Source organism: Brassica oleracea, chromosome C9, assembly GCF_000695525.1.
Source record: "Brassica oleracea var. oleracea cultivar TO1000 chromosome C9, BOL, whole genome shotgun sequence".
NCBI lineage: Eukaryota > Viridiplantae > Streptophyta > Magnoliopsida > Brassicales > Brassicaceae > Brassica > Brassica oleracea.
In genome coordinates this window covers 17,689,741-17,700,575 of record NC_027756.1, presented here as the reverse complement: position 1 = coordinate 17,700,575, position 10,835 = coordinate 17,689,741, and the positions used below count along the sequence as shown (strand labels likewise).

The 10,835-nt window shown below is 35.1% G+C and overlaps 2 protein-coding genes across 3 annotated transcripts; one reads left to right on the top strand and one right to left on the bottom strand.

Annotated features, from left to right (window-relative positions):
* The first annotated feature begins 399 nt into the window (after positions 1-399).
* LOC106318785 lies at positions 400-3,911 on the top strand. Of its 2 annotated transcripts, none has more exons than XM_013756917.1 (6): positions 400-711; positions 1,192-1,331; positions 1,415-1,458; positions 1,544-2,815; positions 2,899-3,010; positions 3,105-3,911. In XM_013756917.1, exons 2-6 carry the CDS (start codon positions 1,202-1,204, stop codon positions 3,797-3,799), a joined length of 2,253 nt encoding a protein of 750 aa, XP_013612371.1. In that variant the 5' UTR covers positions 400-711; positions 1,192-1,201; the 3' UTR covers positions 3,800-3,911. The 2 variants fall into 2 exon arrangements, with proteins under 2 accessions (XP_013612371.1, XP_013612372.1); XM_013756918.1 differs by lacking the exon at positions 400-711 and adding an exon at positions 800-1,110.
* A 1,754-nt stretch (positions 3,912-5,665) lies between these two features.
* LOC106313945 (chlorophyllase-2, chloroplastic) lies at positions 5,666-7,405 on the bottom strand. Its single transcript, XM_013751882.1, has 2 exons — positions 7,048-7,405; positions 5,666-6,433 (listed from the first exon to the last, which is right to left on the bottom strand). The coding sequence occupies exons 1-2, from the start codon at positions 7,360-7,362 to the stop codon at positions 5,747-5,749; spliced, it is 1,002 nt and encodes a 333-aa protein (XP_013607336.1). The 5' UTR covers positions 7,363-7,405; the 3' UTR covers positions 5,666-5,746.
* Positions 7,406-10,835: the final 3,430 nt, after the last annotated feature.

Genomic DNA, 10,835 nt, shown 5'->3' with positions numbered 1-10,835 from the left:
TGTAACTTTAAAATCGAAAATCTATAAATGTTATTCACTGATAAATTAGTAAATAAAATTTTCAAATATATCGGACCCATCATAAATTTTAAGTTTGATCCACAATTCCAATTAAAATTGTTTTTGGCCCAACATATAGATGATTATATAAACAAGCCAAAACTGTATACATGTATACAAAAAAATGTTTATATATAAACCTTAACTTTATCAATACCATATTTTTTATGTTTTGACTATATAACTTATCATACATAAAAATGCATGTCTTATCCTAGTTAATAATTAATTAGTACACAACCTTGTAATAATAATTAAGTTAAAAAAAAAAAAAACTTGTAATAATAATGGAAACGCGTTTAAGAAGAATAAAGAAACCAAACTTCGTTTCGTTGTTCCAAAGTCGTAACCTGCTCCATTATCCATGGACAACACACAACTCTCTCTCTCTCACATCAACTTCCGTACCTGTCGCCTTCTATTTAATCGCATTTAATCCACGCGTTTGGCGTCCGACATTGCGTCGGTTGATGTCACCACAATCTTCTTCTTGACTCAAAAGTCGTAACAGCGAAACAAGCTTCGACCTTTATCGCGTTAACCGAAATTGCGGCGAGAAAAGCTGACATCTTTATTGTTTACATTAAAGCTCCGGCGAGAAAGCCCTTAGCTTTATATTGCTAAATCGAATCTCCGGCGAGTTTTCACGGGGTAATGCAGATTCCGTTGAACTGTCGTTGTCCGTTGAAACGATGACGTTTTGTTCGTGAAACTTTATATTTCTTTATACGTTCCTGATTTTCTCTTCTTTTCTCGATCTCTTTCCCTTTCAAACTTAACGCTCTCCCTGTGAATTCGCCTCTCTTCTTACCCTTTTTTTGTTCTTGCTGCGTTTGCGTTTTGTAAACGCGCTACTGGAAGTAGTTTTATCTCTTTGGTGTGGCTAATAAATGCTCTCTGATTCTGACGAGTTTTGATTGCTCTTTTTAATTCTCAAGATTTCCTTCCTTTTCGATTTTTTTTTGTTTTTGTTTCCCTTAATAATAAGTAATAATAATCTCTTTTCATGTCTTCTTGAATCCAAAGTTGTCTCCTCCTCTAACATTATTGGTTTGTCTTTGTGTACTTCAACTTGGGCAAGAAAGTCTCTGTTTTTTTTCATTGTTAACTTTTATTGTTATATGTTTTCAGCCGTTGAAAAATGAATCGGAATCGAAGAAGAAACGTTCACCAGCCTCACGGATGTTTGGGTCGGATGGTAAACCTATTCGACTTCGGAACAGTTGGTTCTGGGAAGAAACTTCTCACTGATAAACCCTACTTCGATGATGGTTAGCTTTCTTCTATCATTTTTTTTTAACTCTCTGTGTTTTGTAAAGATATAGATATTGATAAATGATTATGTCTTTCACAGGGTGTATAAAGAGGAATCAACTTGATCTGATAGAAGATAAAGTTGTGAGTTTATTAAACCTTTAAAGGCAACAACAGCTTTATGTTTTTATATATGTAATAAAAAAAAAAGTGTTCATTGTGATTGCAGGATACAATTGCAGTCAATGGAACACCAATAAAGAAGCTTTTAGAGGAAGAGATGTCAAAAGAAATGGAATTGACGGTCGGTTCGACGAATTTGGTTGCCAAGTTAATGGGTCTTGACTCTTTTCCACATGCTAACAGCTCGAAGCCTCGGCTTAGGAGGTCACTAAGTCATGGAGAGTGTAGAGATGTCTTTGAGATTTTGGATAAACCAGGTATGGACATTGTCCGCGAGAAGTTCTTGGAGGCGAAACGTTTGGTCACAGACGAGAAGCTTCGTCATTCGGAGGAGTTTCAAGAAGCTATGAAAGTTTTAAGTTCGAACAAAGAGTTGTTCCTCGAGTTTTTGCAAGAGTCCAATAACTTCTTCTCTCATCATCTCACGGAGAAGTCGAAGCGGATCACTATTCTGAAGCCTTCAAAGACCATTGATGATGATGAGAAGTTGGGTGAAGAAGCAGCAGCCGTTGAAGAAGATTATCCGAAGAAGCAATCAACTAGAATAGTTGTTCTGAAACCTACTAATGGCCTTGTCACAAAGGCTTCATCATGTCCAACGTCGCCGAGAGGTTTACTTGAGGAGAGAAAGGCAAAAGATGTGGTGGCTAGGAGAGTGAAGAAACAGGATGAAAATTCACATTCTTCTGTCTTCTCCAACGGCTATATAGTTGATGATAGTTATGATGCAGATTCCGAAATCATGTCGCCTGTTTCTAGGCATTCATGGGACTATATCAACAAGTATGACAGTCCTTTCTCTTCTTCTTCTCCTTTTAGCAGAGCTTCTGGCTCTCCAGAGGAGTCATCATCAGTCTGCAGAGAAGCCAAGAAACGGCTCTCGGAGAGATGGGCATTGATGGCAGCATCCAGTGAGAATTTGCAGGAGGAGAAAGTTATTGAGAAGAAAGGTGGTAACATTTCTTTAGGTGATATGCTTGCACTTTCAGATTCTATGACTGGTCTTAGAACTGAAGAAGCAAATGATGGTAATGAAGAAAATGGTTTCAGTAGAGAGCCATTTAAAGGCCTTATGAGGTCAAAATCTCTCCCTGAATCATCCACAAGTCTTGCTCACAACAAGGGCAAGCCCAAAGTTCCCGAGGAGCTTACAAAGTCAAAGAGCTTGAAATGGTCTCTGAAGGGTAAAGTCTCAAACTTTCTTTTCTCAAGGAGCAAGAAAGCAAGTGCTGAGAGATCTAATGAGGCAAATCCTGAAAGCTTGGAGTCTCGTTGTAACGATGAATCATTGTCTGCCAGAAGCATGGTTTCTCAAGAGGTATTTGTAATCATATCATGAAATACATTTGCTGATTTCAATCCTTTCTTTTTATTTAATATATTTTTTTGGTATCACAACAGGCAAGACTATCAACTTGCTTTCCAGCTTCAGTCTTGGAGACTTCATCTGATGAAGATGATGAAATCTTTTTTAACTCCTCTGTTTTGAATAGATCATCATCCTCTTCTCTTGGTAAGGGTTTCATCTTCAAGCAAAGCATCACTCTTTTTTTTTTTTTTTTATCATGTTTCCTTACTAAACCGAAAAATCTTTAAAAAAAAAATAGAACCGGAGATGACGATGTCCAACTTACTAGGCAAATCTCCTTCCATTGGTCGAAACTTCTCATTCAACGACTCAACAGTAGCTAGGTGCCACTCATCAAAACGCTCTACTACTACTTCCACAAGAGACGAGGAAGAAGACTTGCGTCTCCTCATCAACACACTCTTATCATCAGCTCATCTCGATGAAGAGCCAGACTCATCATCCATCATAGACAATCTTTTGTCTAAATTGCATTCTGTAGAAAGCCCATTAGACCCATCTCTGAGAGAGAGCTACGCAGACTCAACAGAACAGCAAAAACTTGGATCAAACGTGAAGAAGCTAGTGTTTGACCTTGTTAATACACTGCTCTTGGAGCTAACACCGAGCTATCATGGACATGGTAGCCATCATATGCTTCTTCTCTCTGGTAAGACGTTGGGAGTTTATCTGATAAAAAGAATGCGAGAATGTTTAAAGGGTAACGGAAGAGTGGAGTATCGGTGGTGGGATGAAGACAGAGACTTGAGCAGTTTGGCGGTGAATAAAGTGGTGAGGACTGAAGTGGCGGAGATTGGTTCGAAGGAGAGTTTGAGATTGGAAATGGAGTGCATGGGAGAAGAAATAGAGTTGAAGTTGCTGGAGGAGTTAGTGGAGGAGGTGTTGATGGATTTTTCAGAACAATCCAAATTCATCATTCCAAGTATTTGTTAATCGGATGGATGTATATTATTATATGGTCTTCGTCGCGTGTATATGGTGAATCACATTGTTTTTTGTTTGGTTTCTATTTTGGCGTGAATGATGATTGAAAGTAGTGCTTATATACCTCTCTGACAACATTTACATCTTTCAAGAACTGTGATGTATACCTTTGATGAAGACCGAATCCTGCTGTCTGAAGGATTGTGTTGCAGCTATGTTGTGTGTTGTGGTTTTGTTAAGAAAACGAGCAAGCCAGGTCAATCCATGCTGGATCTGATGGATGTTGCCGGGAATATCAGTATGGACAAATGCACCGTATAGTCTCGTAACATAGTCTCTAGAGATGTCAAGGTGGACCATAACCTGCGGGTTATGCCCAAGTAGTCCACTCGAGGAGCGGGTTTGGACATAGATATACAAACCGTAACCTGCGGCTGGCCGATTCACATGAACCAAAATAAAATTAAATCCACTTTGGGTTGAACTACTTGGATGCGGATTGACTTAACATTTTTAAAACTAAATTTTTTGATGAAATTTCAAGATTATGAATAACTTGAGACACTTGTTTTTTAATATTATATTATCTATAACAAACAAAAGTTTAACCACTTAAAATACAAATGAAGAAGAAAATAGAAATAACAAACACGAATAAGACATTTAGAAAAAACGCGTTTCATATTTGTATAACTTAAATTAGGTTTATGTTTCTTTTGGAAATTTTGAAATCTAATTATTATAATAAACACAAAGAAGTGAATCTTGTAAACAACTATCTCAACACTTTTTATTTCACTTGTTTTATATCAGCTGATCATAGTAGGCTTATGGATGTTATTTGGCTTTTGTATCTCAATTCATTATATATTAATGAACTGGTTATTCTCAACTATGTTAATTTTTGGACACAAGTGTTAGATGATAATTAAAAACGACTATATTATATGTAAATAATTTAACTGACAAGAATACTGTATACTATTTGTTTATACTCCTTCGTTTTTCAACAATTCTTTTACCGTTTCTTTTTAGTACTAATGTTTTTCAGTTTAATACACTAATGTATATCATTTCCAAAAGAAAAGTTGTATGATCTTCTTTTTTTAAAATCACATTCATTCTAAAATGATATACATAGCACAAAACTACATATCATATTTTAAAATGACTTTTATAACATGAAATCTACATAACATATTTAGATCCGCGGGCCAACCCCGCACAACCCATAAAAAAATCACTACGGGCTGGGCTACTTGGACGCGGTTGGCCCGTCTGACATTTCTAATAGTCTCCAATGTCGAAGAACTTTCTGCGGCTCATTGTATTTAAATTTTTTTTAAAGTAAATTTTGTTTTCTTAGTTTCAATTTTTAAAAAGAATCGAAACCTTGAAATGAAAAGAAAAAAATTCATTAGGAATCAACATTTTGATTTTTTCCAAAAAATTAAAATTTCTATAGAAAGGAAAGTTTAATAAATTAAAAATCATTTTAAATAATTTGTAAAAGCTGAAAATATTCGTAAATATCCTAAAAATTTCAAATATACAAAAAAATTTAGATCTCTTTACACTTTATTTGGAAAAAGAAAAAAAGAGATAGACTTAGTTACTGTTATTCAAAATTTTCATCATTTGTATTCATTATTAAATCACTCAAATACTCTGAAAAAAAAAGAAATATTTTTACCAATCACTAATAGAATTTTCTTTTTGTATCTCATCACAACCATCCAGATATTATCAAAATCCATCCAAATTCAAGCAAATCTAAAAACCTTCAAAAACTTTTTAATTCCTAATCCAATAAACCCTCTTAAGTCTTTTGAATGTGATTGGGCCAATTTCATGAGCCAAGAACACACAAAACAAAATCATAAGCAACACAAGCGCCTGTCTAGAATATATAGGAAATACAAGCACTAAAGAGTGTTTCAAAAAACGAAAAAAAAACTAGTTTTTAAACTCGAACTCCTGAATTTCGACAGGAACACCCTCGTGAGACTTATCTTTGATCTTAACCAATTCACTATCATCTCCTTCCAAATAAGCGATCAAAAACGCCACAATACTTCCACCTACAAATCTCCTCATTGGTCTTCTCTCTTCACCATTCTTACACAAATAGTGAGAAATCTTGCCTCTAATCCCTTCTGTATCATCATCAAGCATGTCTAAATGCCCGTAATCCTTTGCGACAAAATGCCACGCTGGACCTTGACATTCCCGGTAGAAATCTCGGTGGTTCACTCCGGGAGGCGCGCACGGAGGAAATAACAGGTTCGGGCTAATTTCACCAAGTCCCGAACCGATCACTAGAACAGGCATTTTGTCTAGGTCAAATGAGTTTGGTTCATAGGTTAAAACCGGAGGAGGGGTTTGTTTCCCTTTCCCCATCCCATCGACCGGATCTATACCTATCAATGCCGAGATCTTTAGGTCGGACGAGTATCCAAATTTCTTTAAGGCCAAGGCAAATGCGGTCTTCCCACCACGGCTATGGCCGGAGAGTGCGAACTTGGATAGGTTTGGTGTTACTTGTGGTGGAAGAGAGTGGTTTAGTCCGACCGATAACCAATCAATAATCTCTGCAGTTGATTTTATCTCATCCATGGTGTCTGGTCCGGCAATGCTATATAACTGTTGAATAATAACCAAGAATTTTGATTTGACAACAAAATCATTCTCGTAGCATGAATATAAGTGGGTAACTATAATATGCTCTTGGAAAATTCCAGAGATTATAATGAATTGAAAAATTGATTTAGAGACAGAGAAAAAACCACATATCAAGTGGACCCATCGTTCTTGTTTTTCTTCTTGTCTAAGGTTTTTATAGGAGCCAAACAAAAATAAGGTTTCAGGAAGGAAGAAACTCAGTGAAACGTGGCATCATGTACACCATTTAAATGAGTAATAGTTTCATATATGTATTTTGCTGTGTTTGTCCCCCTTAATATTGATCAATTAATAAATGTATCTTTATGATTTTGTATTCAATTAGAAATCTCCAAATCCTATTTTTACACGTAAGTTTTGCATTAATCCATCAGAACTATTTACCGGAGTTAGTCCATTGGAACATACAAACTTAAACCCAAAGGGACTGAGACTACTGTTACCACGCGCAGATTCACACCTAGCTAACTAAACTATACGCACTGTGAATCAAAATTAAAAATAAATTTGGCTAATTAATTAATTTCTGAATCAGTGTAATTAATTCAAATTCAAATTGTGGGATAGAACTGAACCTGCGGAGCGATGACAATGAAGCCATGGGAAGAGACATGCAACATAAGCTGGGAATAAAATGAGTTGTAGAGAAGGTAACCATGGAGGAGCATCACCACCGGATATTCTCCTTCCTCCACCGGCGTTGCCACCAAAAGCCTCTTCGGCGGAGACTGCGGAGTCGGAGAAGAGGAGGGCTTTTTCCAGCAGCAAGATGATAAGCCTACTGTTAAAAGATCTGTTTTGTATTTGCCGTCCTCAAAGGAGTTTGCTGATGATGAAGAGGACATTTCCTTTATCAAAAACAAAGTAAAGAAAAGAAAGGAGGGGGACATTTTTTCCTTCTTCTATTTCTTTGTGTTATATATTTTTTTGTGTAGATTTCTGAAAATGAAATGAGTGAGAGATTGGTTATATATAGAATGAGAAATGTTTAAGTACTTTATGTCGAGATATTTTATTTCTCAATTTTGAATACTTAACAAGTGTATAATTAAATCCAGAAATAAGAAGTTTAATTGGAGTTTTTATTATTTTTAATTGATTTCAGTAAATTATAAAAATATGGAGATTTTGTATTTTGTTTTTATGAAACTAAGAAAATAAGTGTTTTCACATTAAGGTATTGAGTACAAATTGATGCAGAATCTATGAGTAACAAAGAATATAAAGCTATCAGTATCAAGTAAGTAGAAAAAAAAGGTAGAAAAAGAAAGAAATTGAATCTGTTAAGTTATAAAATAAGATGATCCTGCTAAATAGAGAAATAAATCCAATTATTTTTTTAAAAAATAGGATATATGGTTTCGTGGCACAACTACTTAGGAATTTTTGAAAGATAAATTGATAGTGTTCGAACAAAGAAAATTAAATTGATATACGTTATAGTTTTTATTTATAGTGAACTGTAATGATGTGCATATAAAACGTAATAAAGTGAAGATTTTGAAAGAAGGATGATGATAATTAGAAAGGTAAAGAGATGATACTAGAGCATCTCCCACTCGCTTCTATTTCTATTTCTATGATAGTATTTAGAGGAAAAATTACTTTAATTCATCTCTATTTTTATCTCTAAAATAGAGAATATGTTGTGAAACAATAGAAAGAGATAATTGATTGTTCTTATTATTATTCCATAGACAACATACATATATATAGGAATACAGAACTAGGGTTTAGAACCGTTTAGAACATGGGCCTATGAGCCCATATAGACATTCACATAATAGTTCATAACACTCTTCCTTGGATAATCATACAAAATATTTCCTAAAACGCCTTGGATGCTGCCTCATTAAAAACCTTACCAGGAAAACCAAATGGAAAAAACCGTGGTGAAGGGAAAAAGAGTGCAGCGCGCATCTACTCCCCCTAATGAGAACATAACTTGAGATATATGATAGGACACAATCCAATGTGATGAATTAACTCCTTCGTCTTTGGATTGGACCGGTTCACTTCTCTTGGCAGATTTGACACTCTTCACTGAAACTTGAATATCTTGATGACCGTAGAACAAAATGACTTCAAACCACTTGTAAATTGAAGCTAACATCCATGTTTAACTTTAGGCACCGGTCTTGATCTGGTAAGATGGAAATAAGGAGCAATATTTGGGATGCCAATCGAAATCAGGTATTCTGAGACAGCTTCTACATGTCCCACGAAAACTATCATATCTAGAGTTATATCATCCGAAATGACTTGATTCAAACTAGAGATGAAAGTAGACTCAAATATCTTTCTATGAACACCAAGTTCACATTTTAATTCCATTTAGAAGGACTCCTTTGATTGGAAAACTTTCGACCTTTGATTCTTTCTCGCAAATGAAATGTGTTCATGCCTTGATTCTTCTTCAAGTATGATTGATCTTGATCATTCTCTTTTGCTTCTCTTAATCTCAATAACACATTGGAATATCGATAGATCTTCATCACTTAAGTGATAATATTCCTCTTTAGGTATCTATCATTTGCGTGTTCTTTGTTGCCTCGTTAAAACCTTGACATGAAAATCCCAATGGGACAAAACCAATGATAAGGAAAAAGAGTACAACTACGCACATCATCATATTCTCCCCCTGGAAGCATCATCTTTGGGAGATGTATTCTCATCATATATATCATCCTTTTTAAGAATTGCTATAAGCATATTTTTACTGAATAAACTCGTTTGATTGTCAGATAATCTCTTAGACCATTGGCTTCTTGTCCATAACATTACTTTCACACAAAAGATCATATCTTGGTCTATTTGGAATCCATGTCCAAATTTTCTTTAAAGACAATCTTTTACACCTTCAGATTATGTATACTTATACATACGAGTTATTCCTTTGCTTCTTGTAAAAGTTACAAGTATGAATATCCTTCTTCTCATACGAAACCACATCTTTCAATCATGAAAGAGATTAGTAAATTTCCAATATATATCATGGTACTTCATGACCAAGAATTATTTCCTTTATATGCTCAATATACTCGCACGGTAATGTTCTCGAGAATTATCACTTATTGTTTTTCGCAGCCCAAATCCTTATGGGGTTTACTGCTTCTTACAATTCACATCCTTCTGGATCTTTCACTTAATTGTCATTTTCCAGTGGCTTTCAATTCTTGCCAGACAAAAGAAACTTGAAAGGTGATGCTTCCACCACATGATGATATGTTTCTTATAACAATTTCAGGTCTTTGTGAGAACTCTTGTGAAACTACTCTTTTTCATCTCATAACTTTTCATCATCTCATTCATTCTTTCACATAAAGATCCATTTGTGTGCCACTGGTCACCATTAGGTGTACGGATTATCAGTCCGAATACTCTTCTCTTTCCAAGATATTTAATCCTTCATCTATTGCTTATTTCCATTTTGGCCTATTATTTTCTTTTTGTGTGTACACTTTTCAATAGATGGTTCATGATCCTCATTCTTATCAACCGCTACATTGCATGCATATGTATTCACGGCGTTGATTTGATATCGGTTCATATTGTTTCATACATGACATAGCTATTTGAGATTTCTTTATTCTCAGGTACCTGAATTTCTTTCTTGTCATGTTTTCTATCTCTTCTTGAGATCCTTAATATTTTATTTCTCGATTCTGCCATTCTCATTCATGCTCCTTTTATTTTTCGAGGATTATTATTTGGAACCGATAGGTCTATCACGCTTTAAGCGCTCTTTAGACTCGTTAGCAGTTTGATATTGTCCTTCTGAGACACTCATTTTAATTGGAGCATTTAGAGTTGGTACTTGTGACTAAATCACTTTCTTAGGGCCACTAAATGAGTCAGGCAACTCATATGCTAATCTTTGTAATAGAATTATCTCCATACATTCAGTTTTGGACTTTTATTCACTCTCTTTAGTCCGAGGATCAATGATAATTCATTCAACTCATTCATTTTCCAGCTGTTTATTTTCTCTCCCTAATTTTGGATAGACTAACTTTGAGTCTTTAGATAAATCTTATAAAATCTTCTAGATTTTATTATCAATGGAGATCATATCCAACATATTCATAACCTTCTTTGAGGTCCCATCTTTTAGTTGTGTGGTGGAACAACTACAACTTATCCAAAATTTTCTAGATGGGGATCTTTGGTTCCTGACCAAAACCAGTTTGATGGGGAGAGTTCTTAATCACTCTTTGGCATTATGCGAATAAATGCTGCTGCATCTTCAATATGAACATTAGCTACAAGATGTTCATCATGTATCCATACATGCATAAAATAATCATCAAAGGCTTGTGATTTTACCAGTATTACCAATTAGTCTCGCAAACATCAGGTTGCG